The sequence below is a fragment of the Gopherus evgoodei genome, chromosome 4 (assembly GCF_007399415.2).
Source record: "Gopherus evgoodei ecotype Sinaloan lineage chromosome 4, rGopEvg1_v1.p, whole genome shotgun sequence".
Lineage (NCBI taxonomy): Eukaryota > Metazoa > Chordata > Testudines > Testudinidae > Gopherus > Gopherus evgoodei.
This window is the reverse complement of record NC_044325.1, coordinates 73,148,100-73,165,325: the sequence shown is the minus strand read 5'-3', so window position 1 is coordinate 73,165,325 and position 17,226 is coordinate 73,148,100. Positions and strand designations below refer to the sequence as shown.

Here is a 17,226-nt window from a genome sequence, read left to right as displayed (position 1 = left end):
TCAGTAAAGTGACAGGAGCAGTAGCAGGATGTACATAGCTTCTCTTCCAACCTGGCTCCTCAGCGTGTGTCTAGCTTTTTGGGATCTTGCTGTCTTTCCTTCTCCCTCCCAGCTCGGGCTGGTTGGAGATGTGCAGGAAGTGCACGGTAGAGTTTTGCATGTCAAGTTGCATGACAGCCAGCTGACCCTCTAGGTCCCTCTCCCCAGAGCTCCAAAAAGAAAAGCCCTCCCATCAGCCTCTCAGGAAGCCCAGATGAGCCCACACCAGCTGGAGGGAGAGAACCTTGGGCTCCATCCTCCTCTCCTAGAGGTGGAGGGAGATAAAATTCCCTGTGGAGAATGAGAGGAACTGTGTAAAAGAGACCAGGTGCTCATGAGGAAAGAAGAAATGGTGAGAGTGGTTCAGTGCACTGTTTTCAACAGAGACTGTGGAAGCTGTATCTCTGAATGCCTACTGTTGTCATTACCTCCCAGCTTTCCCTGTTTCACATAGCCACTTGTCAGTGTGCTGCCCCTACTCAGCCGCCTTTCCTGTGAAGTTCCCCTTTAGAGCTTTATTTCACTGTTAGATCACTGAGAGGCTGGACTGTGGAGCTCAATAGAACCAGGACTTGCACCATAGTGACTGCTCATAAAGTATAAATGAGGGGAAATGGAAGATTGTTGACTGCTTCTGTGCACTTCAGAGAAAGTAGCCTGAGCTTCAGAGGAAGAATTGTCTCCATCTCACTTCTCATTAGTAGTACTCAGCCAATCATAGTCAACGTCATTTTACTTTGCAATCAACCAATATATATGATGTAATAATCATGTAACTGATCCAGCAGCACAATGAAATTCGAATTGTCAGTCTTTATCTTCTAGGTGTTTAGGCCAGGATGTCTAAAAAAGACCTAAAGCTCCAGCAGTAGGACCCTTGCTGACAATTCCAATCCTCAGGGATTGGAACTTTCTACCATGAGATAAAGCATGTCTGCACAGGAGACAGTTTTCTTGGGAATTAGTCTGGGACTGTGGAACAAGCTAATATTTAAAACTCAGGTCTATCACAGCTAGAAGTATCCGAAAAATGCAGTTTCAGTCAACCTGAAACTGTTTGCAAATTTATGTCAAGTTGGTCAAATAGTTTCAACCAAACCAAAAAAAAATTTAAATGTTTTGGAAATGTCTAAACCAAACATTTCAGTTTGACATAACTCAAAACTTTTTCCTTGAGATTTCAGGAATTTTAACAAAAGCAAAGGAGGACTAGATTCACAAAATGGCTGGAAGAGGTGTCCTCCTTATAGCTTTTACCCAGTGGTTAGGGCACTCACCTGGAGTGTGGGAGACCCAGATTCAATTCCCCTCTTCGTGGAGAATGAATTTGAGCATGAGTCTCCCATATTGCAGGAGAGTACCCTGTCTCCTAGGCTGTGATGGGATATTCTGTAAGGGAGTTTTCTCCATTTTGCCTGGTGAAGCAATTACGCTTTGTATGAATAAGTAATCACTGGAGCAGGTTTTGATCTTGGGTCTCCTACATCCTTGGTGAGTTCACTGTTCATCACTGGATCCAGGAAAGAGTAAAAATGACTCTGCAGCCTGGTGGTTAGGGCACTCAACAAGTATATGGAGACCCAAATTCAAGTCTCTGCCTTAATGACTATTTAGTGGAATGAAGTGGAATGACTTCAACAGGTGAAATGGAGAAAGCCCCATAACAGAATATCCCATGGCAGCCCAGGAGCTAGGGCACTCTTCTTCAGTGTGGGAAACCCAAGTTCAGATCCATTTTGCACATCAGCCAGAAGGGGGAATTGAATCTGGGTTTCCCACATCCCCTCTGAGTGCCCTAGCCAGCCAATTAAAAGTTATAAGGAGAGCATTACACACCTTTTTCCTCTTCCAGCTGTTTTGTGAATCCAGTTTTCCTTTGCTTTTCAAAATGAAAAATTGAGTTAGGTCAAAATGAAACTTTGTTTCAACCTGACCCAAATATTTCTGATTTTTGATTCACCAAAAATTTTTGCTTTTGGTTCAGGAACTTTTTCCGGAATTGCCAGAGAACCAAAATATTGATTTGTTCACCCATCTCTAACAATTTTTGTTCTAACTGATACGCACACTTCGACTTGCCATCTCAAATAGACATGACATAAAGGAAAAACAAAATGAAATGTAAGAGACAACAAAAGTCATACCAAATCACTACACTGAACAGACAATTCTCCCTGTAGGGAAATATATATGAGAGAGAGAGAGAGAGAACAATCCGCACATGACAGATGTCAGTAGTATCACTTAATACACTATTGGGAGGCATTCAGATGTCACTGTGATGCGTGTGGTATAAGATAGATATAAAATATAGGATAGATAGGATAGGATAGATATAAAATTTTACATGAAGTGTGAAAATGGGTCCTGACAACTGGTGATTTACGTCCCTCAGAACACTTTTCATGAAAACAGGGTTATCAGTAATGGTCAAACGCCAGTCCTAGTGACTTTCATTCTGTCGACTTAATTCCCCTTTCCGTTTCAGCTGGATACAGTATCCTTTACTATGTGTTCAAAACTGTTGTGTAGTTTATACTGTTCCCTTTCAAACAGCTGCTGTCTTCTACCTGGCCTTTAATGGTAGATGGCTTGTATGGAAACGCCCCAGTCCTGGGAACACGTACACACCTGAATATCTTTACACATGTGCATAGCTTCATTAAACTCTGTGACCACATTCATATGTAAGTATTTGTAGGATTGGTGGAATAGCTTGAGAAATGTCTTGCAGTACTTCAGAATGAAAGGAAAAATGTAAGAACTGTGAATGGCAAGTTTCAGAAAACTGCCAGTTTGCAATCTTGTACATTAAGTGCAAAATCTCTACCACTTTATCTGGAAATATTATGAACTTTAATTTTTTAACAGAACAGACTTCTAATTTTTATAAACAGTGGTGTGTGAATACTAGTGAACTGTTAATTGTGTGGCTGCTACATTGAATAATGCTTGAGTTGGGGAAAAGTGTGCTATATAACCGTAGAGAAAAATGTCAGGGTCAGGAAGTTATAAAACTCTTACTGTTTTTCTTGTTTAGTAACTCAATTATTCATTTTTTTTTTTCAATTTTTTCACTAGATTTCTTTGCTGGCTATTTCTTCAACCTTGGTCTTCTGATGCAGTATCCTTTGAAATTATAATGGGTTTTACGTGGGAGCATGAAGAAAACTGGCTTTGTAACAGAATTTGTATGTGAGAAGTGGTACAGATTACTATAAATAACCATGACAACTTCTCATATGAATGGACATGTTACAGAAGATTCTGACAATGAAACAAAAACTGTGGCGCTTGCATCTCCTGAGGAACCTCAGAAGCACAGAGAGATGGCTGTTGATTGCCCTGGGGATTTGGGGTCCAGGATGATGCCAGTACGACGAAGCGCTCAACTTGAGCGGATTCGCCAGCAACAGGAGGACATGAGGCGCAGGCGAGAAGAAGAAGGAAAGAAACAAGAACTAGACCTTACTGCTTCAATGAGGCTTAAGAAACTAGCGCAGATTCCTCCCAAAACTGGAATAGATAATCCTATATTTGACACAGAAGAAGGAGTCATTCTGGAGAGTCCTCATTATGCTGTAAAAATACTAGGTAGGTGAAAAGTACAAACTCAAGGAAAAATACTTGTTTATATGCAAATACTGTTTTAGGCCAGAAAACATTAGTTGGTTAGACTTATGAGAGAGCTGAAGCAATGAGACACAACTTTCAACCTCTGTTGGGGGAAAGAAACACTTAAATTCCAGCCTGCAGTTTCCGGTTAAAGTTGAAGATAGTACAGATCCAACAAAATTCTGTTAGTGATGGAAATTTGATCGGTAGTATAAATTACACATTTTCATTTTACTTTTTTTTTTGTCTTCATCATTTAGGATCTGCTGGAAAATATTTTGAGTTTGTCCGTATCTGACTACCTTCAAATGTATACAGTAACTCCTCACTTAATGTTATAGTTATGTTCCTGAAAAATGTGACTTTAAGCTAATCCAATTTCCCCATAAGAATTAATGTAAATGAGGGGATTAGGGAATTTCCAGGGAAATTGATTTCACCAGACAGACTGTTTGTTTTAAACAAACAATTTAATACCGGTACATAGTGATGATGATTGTGAAGCTTGGTCAAGGTGGAGGAGTCAGAGGGTAGGATATTTCCCTTACTGTTAAATGATGAACTAGCAATTGGCTGAGCCCTCAGGGGTTAACTCTCACTCTACAAGGCAGCAGGAACGGAGGGAGGGGAGACAGCATCACAGACAGGGACACACCGTGTGTGTGTGTTTGAGAGAGAGAGGTGCACATTTCCCCTTTAAGTACATTGACCTACTCTTAAGTACACTGCCTTGTTAATTAGATCAGCTTGCTGTGACCGCAGCTGCTGCCAGCAAGCTCCCTCTGTCCTGAGCCCTGTCATGTGTCCCCCCTGCTCTGTGGAAGATGGGGTAAGCGGGGTGCAGGAGCAGGGGGGAGAGGGACACCCTGACATTAGCCCTGCCCTTCCTCCTCTTCCCCTCCCCCCCCCCAAGCAGGAGTCTCAAGGAGCAGCTCCAAGATAGAGGGCAGGAGCAACACATGGCAGTGTGGGGAGGGACAGCTGAACTGCCAGCAACTGATAGCCTGCTGGGCAGCTGCTGCACAGGGAATTTAAGGGAGCGGGGAGCTGATAGAGAGGCTACCAGTCCACCCTGGTTCCAAGCTCCCACCAGCTAGCTACAACAGGCTGTGTCATAAACAGATAGCTAAGGGTTAATGTCTCTTTCACCTGAAGCACCTGACCAGAGGACCAATCAGGAAACAGGATTTTTTTTCAACTCTGGGTGGAGGGAAGTTTGTGTCTTAGTCTTTGTCTGTCTGCCTGATGCTCTCAGCTATGAGGAGTGATTTCTATTTTCTGCTTTCTAATCTTCTGTTTCCAAGTTGTGAGTACCAAAGAGTTGTTTCTTTTGTATTTACATGTTTATAGTTGCTGGAGTGCTTTGAATTGTATTCTTTTTGAATAAGGCTGTTTATTCATATATTTTTTAAGCAGTCGACCCTGTATTTGTCACCTTAATACAGAGAGACCATTTGTATGTATTTTTTCTTTCTTTTTATATAAAGCTTTCTTTTTAAGATCTGTTGGAGTTTTCTTTACTGGGAAACTTCAGGGAAATTGAGTCTGTACTCACCAGGGAATTGGTGGGAGGAAGAAGTCAGAGGGAGGTCTGTGTGTGTTGGATTTGTTTGCCTGACTTTGCATTCCCTCTGGGTGAAGAGGAAAGTACTTGTGTTTCCAGGACTGGAATTACACCAGCTAGCTGCAACAGGCTGCTTTTCCTGCAAGCAGTGGACAAAGCAGGCTGCTGCCAAACAACCTTAGAAGGGAGCATTGCATAACTTTAAATGAGCATGTTCCCTAATTAATCAGCAATGTAACAATGAAATATTGTTAACTGGGACGACTTTAAGTGAGGAGTTACTGTATTTAAGTTTATAGCTCCTAATGGAGTTGTAGTAAACAATTGATTGCTGGAGTATCCATTCATGACCATTAATAAGATACACATTCCTAACCAATTTTTAATGTCTGGGTAGTGTTCCAGCTACAGGTTCTGCTCCTCTTTCTCAGAGTGGAATCTTGTGATCCGTTCTCTCTTCTGTTGGGAACCAGGTATATTACCCCATGATTGCTTGTCTCCCTGCAGGCCTGAATGGGTTTTCGGCTCTGTTTGTTCGCTTTAGGGAATCTGTGACCAGTGATACTGACCCAACAGCCTTCTTAAAAGTTTATTTAGCAGTTGGATCAAAGCATAAGAGAACAAATGTTTTACAGCAACAAACAGTTTATGTGCATATTTAGTTTTATCAGATGTTTATGCTTCATTACAAGAAAAATTATGTTTCCCTCTTAAATTACAGTAACAGAAGTGACCCAACTCACATTCTCCTTGAAGGCCAAGAAGTCACAGCTAACAGCATGCCCTGCTGTTCTTGAACTTCCCTTTTTCTTTCTGTGTTCTCCTTTGACACACACACACACACAGACACACACACACACACACGTTTTAAGGAAAATCTCACTTTTGATGTAGGTATCTGAGCCCAAATACCGTATTGCTCAGTAGCATTTGTTTTCAGGGTCCAATGTGTTTCCTGGTGCCTGAGACAGGTTTTTTCCCAGTCAACCAGGGCAGCTACAGTGCCTATCCAGGAGAATACATCTTTGATAACTGCCCCATTGTTTGGACAGTTGGACTCATTCAGACTCAGTAATCACTGGATTTATAACTGTCTCCCCTGTGGGTGGTGGTGATGAAAATTATAAAAGAGTATGGGTTTCCTTCAGCTCCTTTTGTTAGTCTAGCATAGTCTTAGGCCATGTCTACATCTAAAATTTTGCAGCGCTGGTTGTTACAGCTGTATTAGTACAGCTGTATAGGGCCAGCGCTGCAGAGTGGCCACACTTACAGCAACCAGCGCTGCAAGTGGTGTTAGATGTGGCCACACTGCAGCGCTGTTGGGCGGCTTCAAGGGGGGTTCGGGGAACGCGAGAGCAAACCGGGAAAGGAGACCAGCTTCGCCACGGTTTGCTCTCGCGTTCCCCGAACCACCCTGCAAACCGCAGGGAAGGAGACCTGCTTGCTCGGGGAACGAGAGAGCAAACCGGGAAAGGAGACCAGCTTCGCTGCGGTTTGCTCTCGCGTTCCCCGAACCACCCTGCAAACCGCAGGGAAGGAGACCTGCTTGCTCGGGGGTTCGGGGAACGCGAGAGCAAACCGGGAAAGGAGACCAGCTTCGCCGCGGTTTGCTCTCGCGTTCCCCGAACCACCCTGCAAACCGCAGGGAAGGAGACCTGCTTGCTCGGGGAAGGAGAGAGCAAACCGGGAAAGGAGACCAGCTTCGCTGCGGTTTGCTCTTGCGTTCCCCGAACCACCCTGCAAACCGCAGGGAAGGAGACCTGCTTGCTCGGCGGTTCGGGGAACGAGAGAGCAAACCGGGAAAGGAGACCAGCTTGATTACCAGAGGCTTCCTCAGGTATGCTGGGATACCTGCTTATTCCACGGAGGTCAAGAAAAGCGCTGGTAAGTGTCTATACTTGATTACCAGCGCTGGATCACCAGCGCTGGATCCTCTACACCCGAGACAAAACGGGAGTACGGCCAGCGCTGCAAACAGGGAGTTGCAGCGCTGGTGGTGCCCTGCAGATGTGTACACCTCCTAAGTTGCAGCGCTGTAACTCCCTCACCAGCGCTGCAACTTTCTGATGTAGACAAGGCCTTAGAAGTCAAACACACAAGTCCCATTTTAGACTCATCAAAGTATGTTATTAATGCAGGCAGGGTCATATTTCATGACAGTAAATCATTTTATTTTAACATTTCAAGCATAATCCTGTTGTAAATTAAGAATACAGATTACTATAATCCTGTAGTTTGAGAGTCACTGTTACAGCTGGACAGTAAATCACATGTAAATAGTATGCTGAATTAATATAACTTTGCAGCTAATGTTCATTTTGAGTTATTTGAGTTATCAATAATTTCTTGCAGATTATTCAGAATCTTTCATTTTCAAAAAGAGAGCCACGGTGAGCATAAAATAAGATGTATGTGGAGAGGAAAATAGTATCTGCACATTGACAATGCAAAATTAGTAGTCAAATTGATTCTTTACCACAGCAGCTCCTTAACTCTTAATTGTATTCAGAGAAAACACTACACCCCCGAAAAGTTAACTTTGATTAAAGTGACCATATCTTGGTTAGAGGCGCTCCCCCTGTCTCCCAATCAGGTTAGCAAAAACTGATGTCTATTTGTTTTTCTCTCTTCTCCCCAAGCTTCCCGCATTCTTACTGAACCCTTTCTAGCCCACGACATGTGGTCACTTATGTGCAGCCAGATACCTCTGGTTCAAATGCTGATGTGCTGAGCTTTTGTAGGCTCTTCAAAAGTAATTTTTTTAGCTCTTGCCTGTGTAACTTCCTAATGAAAGTTGTCTTTTTAAGTTAGTGGATGGGGGGGGGGGGGAAACTGCTGAAATATGTTTTTAGCTTTTAAACTGGAACAATGCAAACATAGTTAGTTAACCAGTGATAACTAAAAATAAATTTCATTCCAGAACTTAACTGTTAAACTTTTATATAACTATTTCCTGCCTTCCTTCTGTTGGGCAGAAACTTTTTGTTTGCGTTAAAGGGTTTGTCTGCTACTTCTATTAGTTATGTGTTTTCCCAGCCAGAAAGAGTCATTAGGAGTTTGTGGCAATCTAGTTCAGGTAAAGATTAACCTTGTGTTTAAAGAAAAAACACTTCTGGGACCATCCTAATCATGTCTCTTTAAATCAGGTTCACAGATTCTCTTACATTTCTTTGGACCACCCTTTCCCTCTTTGCTCATATTTATGAGCAGAGAAAAGAAAATAATCCTGAACATCTACAACTGAGCTATTTCCCCACCAACCCAGGTTGTCACTGTGGCAAAGCCCAAAGGGATGTTGCCATGTTGCACATCAAGTGCTACCTGGATCAGTCTCTGGCTAGGTCCTCAAAGTAGTCTGGCTGGATATTCAGGGTATGTCCATCACTGGCAATTTTATAATTTCTTATAACTCTAAAATGGGGGATCCATAGGATACCAGCCTAACTCATTCACATCTTTAAACCCTGCATTGTAGCCATCATTCTTCTAGTAAAGAGATTCCTTTCAGAACACATTTATTCTTAATTAGATGTAGAGGTTGCTATTGAACAGTGTAAGGAGTCAGAAAATCAATTGTTCATTCTGCATCATATCTACTGCTAGGTAACTTCTTTGTTTTCTCTTTCCAGCAAGATAAAAAATCTGTTTCACAGAATGAAATTTTATAAGATTTTCACTTCACCTATTCAAATTTAAGCTTAGCTTTTGTTTGTTGTGCCATTTGCAACACTCCTGCTGTGAATTGTAGATGTGGGTGGCAAAATGGTGAGCTGATTAAGAGGTTTTGATGATCTTTCATCTTCACACATAGGAACATATGAGTTTCTCCATATGATTTGGAAAAAAAACTGAGTTGGGTCCTCAGTGTGGAGGTACTTTTTTTTTTTTTTTGTATCTTCAAATTAACGTAAAGCTGAGATCGGGCTATGTAAGTTTAAGCAAACCACATTTTAAATTACTACAGCCTCCCCATTTCTTTTGCTTTTTGTCATTTGAATCCATTCTAGTTTCTTAGTGGGGTCTCCTTTTTGATATTAGAATTTCCAGAGCACAGAATAGGGAGACACTGTACAGTAAATAGTTGGATATCAAGAGCAGAAATTGCTATTTCTTTGAGATGCAAGCAGGATTTAATTGTAGTGCACTTGATAGATTTTAGTCTAGTGTAGCAATTTGCAGTTTCTGCTTGGAGAAAGGGAGATTAGCTTTAAGCTAGTTGGATGTTTTTGTCAGAAGTGCTCATCCATTGGAAGGTATCCCTTATGTAATGTGCTATGGATTTGGAAGCATTTCTTGATTGCAGTACAATGGAAATTTGAATATCTGCCAGTCAGTAACCATATATAATAGGAAGAAGCCTATACTGGTTAGGAAAGTGACAGTCCCACACAGTATTTCACTGAGAATTTTGAGAGTCAACAACGTTTAGAGATGAGCTACAAAACTTGTTTGCTGGGCACTTCCATGATCTGCGGGAAGTTCATTTAATATTTATTATAGATAAGGCTGGTAGTACTGGCTATTATTAATGTTGCCAGACACTCTCCATATTAAGACCCTGTTTTCTGTTGCATCTAACTTTGGAAAACTTAAACCATTTGGGCTGAAATTTTTCATGTTGGCTGCCTGCTTCAGGCAGATTTTTAAATTTCAGCCATTTCTGAGAACAGCTGGGGAAAAATAGGTTTTGTCCATGTTAAAAATATGTTTGGCAACCTTTTCTTTGAAATCCTCGAAGATTTCTCTGCATTGGAGCAGGGATTTGAAATTTGTCAGGCGGGGTGGCTGTTATGTCTGGGTTTTTTAGCTGTTCCTGGGAAAATCTGCCCACATTTGGTTAAGTTATAAGAAAAATCACAATTCATGCATGCTCAGTAGAGACTTGCTCAAGCTTAACAGCTAAAATCTCTGATTCCATCATTGCTGAGCCTGTTACATTCCCTCCCAGTTCCTGTGTGTGACCAGACTCTGCATATGCCATCCCTAAAGAGTGGCTAAGCATGTTCCAGCTCAGGGCTGTAGAGGCTCAGAAGGACTTTCTCCGGCCCTCAGTGAGGCCAAGCATTGGAACTGGGAGCAGAGAGCCTGTCTATTGTGCTCTGAATGAATTCCTTCTCTTTCTCTTCTTCCTACCCTCCCCTGCCCCCCCAAGCTAGCACAGCTGTATCCTGGAGGAGGAAGACCTCTAATTAGAATGTAGAGTGGACAAGAGCAGGATCAGCATGAAAGGAAAGAAGTAGACTGCAACTGGAATTGGGTGGGGAGGGGAGAGGAAGAAGTGATACAGTGACTGAGTTGCAAGGGAGAGACTGGGACTGGCTAGGAAGGAGATTGAGAGCTGGGTCATGGTTGAGGGCAGGCTGCAACTCATTCGGCTGGGAGACTAGGACTGGGAGCTTGCGGGGAAGGGGAAGCTCAGAGAGATTGAGCAATAGGCTGGGAGCTGGTGAGAGAAATGGGAAGGGTCATACTGAGCTTAGATGAAGAGCTGGGATAGAATTGGTATTCAGTGGGTAAAGAGACTGGGACAGGAATGTGTGAATGACAGATTGTTAATGAGGAGCCCAGTGAGGGTAGAGGGACTGAGAACCGGGTGGGGGGGATCAGATCAGTTTCAAGGAAGAGAAATTTGGGGGCAAGGAGAGTGGGGGACAAGAAGTTGGAGTGGGAGGGAGGGGAAGAGACTGTGAGCCAGGGGAATTTGGACTTTAACAGCTAGTCTGAAAGGGGAATAAACTGGCTGGGCTAGGGGTACTGGGACTACGATCACCCTGCGGAGGAGTGGCGATTAGGACTGGGACACGGATCTGGGACAGAAAAGTGAGAGGACTGACCAGTTATGAAATGGGGGAGAGGGGTCAGAGTTGGAGGAAACAGGCAGAAGAGTTTGTGCCCACAAGAGCACACTTGCTTCCAGTGACTGTAATGGAGCCCAAGCTTCCTAAGTCTCACAATTCTTCTGCTGTCATCAAATGTTTGTGAAATCCTCTGGGCAAGTGTGTCTCGTCTCATTCTAGCACTTGTCCACTAGAGCAGTGTTTCTCAATGACCAGTCCACGGACCAGCGAAGACAGCAAGCCAGTCCCTGGTATCAAAAAGGTTGAGGAATATTGCACTAGAGCACTAGGATACCATAGTGATAAGTGCTCTAGAAAAGCAGGGTTTGAATTGTGTTCAGTAAATAAGGCCTAGGACCAGACATTAAAGAGGATAAAACAAAGTATTGATTAGTTGCTCATTAATTGAGCACAGTCTTGTGCACTTGAAAGAGATGGAGTCTTGTGGAAAAAAGTCTGATCATATTATTAAAGATTGTCAGAATGTACACATAGAAAGGGGCCGAGCCTAGGTTGCATAGGCAACTATTTCAGCCTGATTTTAAGGAATGACAAGATGTTAGTAGTTGCGTATGATTAATACTCAGTTTAGGATGACCTTGAGTTCACGGGTCAAATCTGAGGTGCTACTGCAAATCTAAGGAAAACTGAGTTTCAGATTAAATGGTGTAACCTTCAATTCTGTAATAGTCCATGAGGAATCATATTCAACCACTAAGACAGCTAGAATCTCAAAGTTGTAATATAATGGAGAAGACAAGAAAGTAACCAACAAAAAGCCTCTTCAACAATTATACTGTCCTTTCTTAGGGCTTTGTTAACGTGTATACATGTCTTTTTTTTCCCCACATTCTGGATTCATCTAAGAACTGACACTTTTGCTGAACTTCAAAATAAGACTGTCTCATTCTGAAGCTTAGTGGGTGGGGAAAAAAGCTAGTTTAAGAATACATTTAAAAAAAATCAGATACAGTGGGGGAGTACGGGAGTCCATTATGAGCTGTTCAGCTCTTTTGTTGAAAACATACTGAATGCCTGCCTTTCAGAGGCCATCATGCTAATTTTAATAATAAACAGTTTCAGTTGCCATGAGGTTCATAGTCAATGATTTTAAAACAACAGCAACAAAAAAGAATTAGATGTGTTTGAGAACTGCTGCTGTAGTTTTAAACTTTAGCAACCTGAGGACCCATGTCTTTATTTAAATTTTTTTGCGGATCCCCAAGTCTCTACTGCCGCTCCACCACTGCAACCTCCTTTTCCCTGCGTTTTCCATCCCCCATGCGCATCCTGTCCCCACTCTTCCTCCTCCCTCCCATCGCCACCTCCATGCCTCTGAACAGCTGTTCCCCGGCATGCAGAAGGCACTGGAGAGAGGGGAAGGAGTTGATCAGGGTCTGCGGGCCTCAGTTTGAGAAACACTGAACTACAGTATTACTTCATGTCTGGTAATCTGCCAAAAATGCTACATTAGCTGCTTGGCCTCTTCCTGACTCAACTCTCATTGTCCAGGAGTGGGTCACTGTCATGTAATTCTTATAGAAGTATTACCAAAATCCTTAAGTGATTATTATGACTGATTTTAGTCAGAGTTAATATACAAGAAAATATTAAACTGTTGTTATTCAGTGACTAAAAATCTACAAGAACAGTGGATCAGTATTTTATAGGCTTTTTTAAAACCCTAATGAAACTCTGAACAAGTGCTGGGCACAAATAGCAATGCTGGCCCAATTAATATAAACAGTCCTCATTTTTCATTGTTGAAAAGAATTAGTTTTATACTCTAATGCCTTTTTAGTGCCAGGTGACATACAGAGATTTAAGCAAGAGAATATTTTTGGATTTTAACATATTCTGATTAGAAAGCACCATAGCTGTTTCTTAACTCAGATGTCTAGGTACTGCAGAGGAATAATGAGAACTTGAGATCCCAAAAAAATATGAAATAAATTAATCTATTGACATAAACAATTTGCATAGATTAGAAATACATGTCTCAGTTAGGCTCCTATCCAGATTGTATATTTGAGGTATATGCAGTATGTAACCTATATTTAAAATAACAAATGACAGCTATTATTTCCTTTCCCTCCTTTTCTAATCTGCTAACATGTCAAACTGCAACAGGAATCCTCCCCTGCAATTGCGTATTTCTTTTCTCCTGCCAGGCTTTTTATTAATACACACGTTACATAGTGTTCAGACATTTTCCCTGCCATTTCTTGAACCAGCAGGAAAGGCTGCAACTTTTCTCATAAATGGGGAATAAAACAAGGAGTATTTGGGTGGAGAAATAGTCTTTGATTGATATATAATGGACCTGCAGTTTCAAAAAGAAGCCTCACTTTCTCTGTGAGTAGGAGATGGTTTACCTTTCTTTAAGTAGTAGTAACTTTTTTTGTCTTACGGAAAATATTTATAATTGAAAAATGTTCAAAGGTGGGAGTGGATATAATAGACTGATTTTTTCATTGGCGAGTAGTGGGGAATGAACTGGAGCTTATTAGGTATAATGTACACAGATGTATCCCTTAACCTAATATTTTCCCAGACTCATATTTCTGAATCCTAGTTTCCAGTAAGATCATTCTAGATTTTTATATATATGACTGAAATACTTATTAATTGGGTAATTTGGTGTGTATAGGCATCTATCTTTTAAAAGTGCCTGCCCTGTGGGAATACCTAATTCCACTCCCATTCCTCCTTTATCTGCCCATGAAGTCTCTTCCCACCATTTCCTTGCTGTTCTCACAGACAACTCTGGCCTTTAACATATGTGCATGATCAGTGCAAAATAACTGCTGAAGGACGAGAGTGTGATGGACACATGGGGTGCAAGACTTTTTGTAGGGGGCTAGGAAGAAAAAGGGGAGATGGAAACAGTCAACTGTTTCTGGAGTGGGTGGGGGAATGTAGAAGTAGTCAGGAAGTGGGCAGATGTGGGTACAGCTGTGGCCTGTATAGGGGGAGAATTTTTGGGTTTGTAAAGAGAAAGGGAACATTTAGAGAGAATAAATAGAAGTGGGAGGAAAAGTACGTAATAGACAAGGAGAGTGAATGGAGAGTAATGGACAGAAGTAAACTTGAAAGAGAGATACAGTGTTTAGGTTACATTTACTGTATTTGTCTGGTTAGTGTCCCACTGGCAGAATGTGAGTCAGATTGCTGAATGTAATTAGGTGTGTAACAAGGATGATAGGACAGATATTTCTAAAAAATTGCATGTTATTGCCCCTGAATTTTTTTTCACTTTTCTATGAGAGTCCAAATTTTTTAGTTCTTCAGAACCAGTCACCATTTTGGTGATCTACATCCCTCACTTTACAAGGGGTTTGCCATTTGACAGTGCTCTGTTGGTGAATACTCTTGCCAGCTGATCTGGATGAAAAAGTAAAGAACAAACTTTAGGTACCACTCTGGGAATGGGGATCAGGAGTATGGTTTTTTACAGCTGCATCTATAGTTTTCTGCTGAGACACTGATTACCTTAGGATACCTTATTCCAATATGCATTTGGCCTTGTGTATGAAATATCCAGTAATACTATAACCCACCTGTACTCCATGGTCTCTCTCATGGGGATGAGACTGGACAGCTGGTGCTGGACTCCAGTGCAGCTGCTGCAGCATGCCCCTTCCCCAATTTCCCTGATGGTAAAGGGGACACTAGGGTCATGAAAAGGGATAAAATGGTGACATTACAATTGGAGTCTTTGATCTGTGCTTTGCAAAAAAATGCCCCTTCCTCCAGGGATCTGCCTTTGCCTAATCCTAGACACTTCCTCAAGGTCCAAAGATACAACAGCATGCCTCGGTTTCACATGGAGGGCAGTTGCCTACATCTCCCCCAAAACACCTTCATCCAGGTCTACTACCTCTGCTCCATACTCAGTTTCACTCAACTCCTTCCTCAGTGATCTGACTAAACAAAATAGACAATCACTGCAGCTCTACAAGGCTTCAGAGGAGCGTTGTTAGAAAAGCCACAAATTTAATTCCAACCCTTATGCAAGGCATTTCCCTGTTCTGTCTTCCTCTAATGCTAGAATAACTCATCCCTTCCACCCCAGAAATGTCTTGTTATCTTTCTCTGGTTCTGTGATGGATAAACACTCTAAGCAGCACCCAGTGCCAGATGCTTTCTATAGCCTACAAGAGGGACTTCAACCCAGAATCCTCATCAGAATTTATGATGAAAGGGGCTTTTAAAGCCTTTAGAGAGAGCAGAAACTACTACTTTAGAAAGATGATTGAGCAATAGGCACATCTTATGAGCAAAAATATAAATATGCATGCACACATTGATGCCCAAGACCCTACTTACCAGACTGGGATCTGCCCTTCAAAGACTTATCAGGAGCACCAAGAGTTGTAAAGTTAGAACACCCCAGAGGATGAAGAAATGCATGAGGCAGGAAATGACCAATGGGAAATGTCAAAAATTCCCTGATCTTCAATCTCAAAAGAAGGAAGGCTTCTCCCACAGAGGCTTTTATAGTCTGAGAGTATGGCTACACTTACAATTGTACAGCGCTGGGAGTTACAGCTGTCTTCGTACAACTGTGTAGGGAAAGCACTGCAGTATGGCCACACTGACAGCTACCAGCACTGCAGTGTGGCCGCATTTGCAGCTCTGTTGGGAGTGGTGCATTGTGGGCAGCTATCCCAGCATTCAAGTATCTGCAACGTGCTTTTCAAAAGAGAGGGGTGAGGGGGAACGTGGGGGGGAGAGAGAGAGTGGATTTTTGGATCTGTCAGCTCCCTGCCTTGCAAGTTCTAAGGACTGGAACATACACATCACCAACATGCAATCAATTTAAAAGTTTTGAGCCCTTCCCCAACCCTCTCTTATTCACTAAATGCAAATTATGCACTCCTAAATAGCCTTCAGACCACATAAGCAGCTGCTCAACACGGACTTCCTCCTCCCCCTCTGCCATGTGACTTCTCTCTTCAAGCAAACAGCTGTGAACTTTCCAAACCAATTCCCCTGCCTGCCTCCACTTGCTCCAGCAAACAGGAGCTGTGTTTGTTTTTTAGGTAAGCCGCTCGGGGGAGCTCAAAGTTCAGCCATTCTTCTGGTTTGTTATGAGCAGGCATTCTGGGATACCTCCTAATACCCTGCAGGCCAATAACAGCGCTTTTGGTGGCCACACTTGATGAGCAGTGCTACCTCACCAGTGCTGCAGTCATTACACCCCAAGCAGACCAGGTGTACAGCCAGCACTGCAGCCAGGGAATTGCAGGGCTGGATGTGCCTTGCAGGTGTGGACAGTTACTAAGTTGTAGTGCTGTAAACCCACCACCAGTGAGTGCTGCAACTCTCCAGTGTAGCCAAGCCCTGAATCTCCCTTCAAGTGGTTCAGATGCTATTCAGATTACTCTTAGATGTTCAATATGGAATACTGCATTGTCACCTTCTTATTTATCCTTCTTCCAACTTCAGTCCTCAACTGCCTGCTAGAGAAAGTTGCTCTACAGAATTGGTTCCATTTTCGTTTGTAACACAGCTAATTAACTTTTTATAGTCACTCAAAATGAAAACATTAAAATTAGTTTTAAATACTGTATATTGAAACATCACACTCTTGCAACAGTCCTAAAATTCTGCTTTCTGCTAAGAAATCTAAGGCCTTTTAAATTCTCCCCAAAAAGCAAATTTAGTAAAGTATAAAAATGCAATACTAAAAGTTATTAAACTCTATTAAAAATGTATGTTCCAAGTAGAATTCACAACCTACTAGGTAAAGTGATTTGTAGTCTGAATTTTCCTACTCTGACACACTAAAAACGTACAGAATTCGGTATGGTAAGAGGATTTTTTTGTGCTTTTTCTTCTTCCCTCTGTCCTCCAACCTTTACGTTCAGAATTGCTCAATATAATTTTTAATTTAGCTCTTGTCAGAAATGAACTCTGTAAAGAGGAAATGGCACATATATACCTAATACAAAAATAAAGCTTTTAATGCAAATATTGTGAATGTTTGAAGAAGATTGTATTTGAAATAGGGTTCTCTATTTATGAATATACAATAAAGCATCAATTAGTTTAGCAAAACTGTTAACTTTTTCATATTGTAAAATATTCCCTTTTTCACAATCTGTTATTAATGAGTTTTGATTATCACACCCTTTTATAGCAACCCATTATTTTGGAGAAGCTAAA

At 41.8% G+C, this 17,226-nt stretch overlaps 1 protein-coding gene and 1 long non-coding RNA gene across 5 annotated transcripts in view; one reads left to right on the top strand and one right to left on the bottom strand.

Annotated features, from left to right (window-relative positions):
- Positions 1 to 17,226, top strand: part of MPP5 (membrane palmitoylated protein 5) — a 129,748-nt gene that overhangs the window by 63,496 nt on the left and 49,026 nt on the right. For all 3 annotated transcript variants that reach the window (XM_030559793.1, XM_030559794.1, XM_030559795.1), the window contains exon 2: positions 3,121 to 3,633. In XM_030559793.1, coding sequence (XP_030415653.1) covers positions 3,267 to 3,633 — 367 coding nt within the window. In that variant the 5' untranslated portion in view covers positions 3,121 to 3,266. The remainder of the gene's footprint in view (positions 1 to 3,120; positions 3,634 to 17,226) is intronic.
- LOC115650215 overlaps positions 1 to 17,226 on the bottom strand; it is a 76,189-nt gene that overhangs the window by 11,074 nt on the left and 47,889 nt on the right. The gene's annotated exons all lie outside the window — the stretch shown is intronic.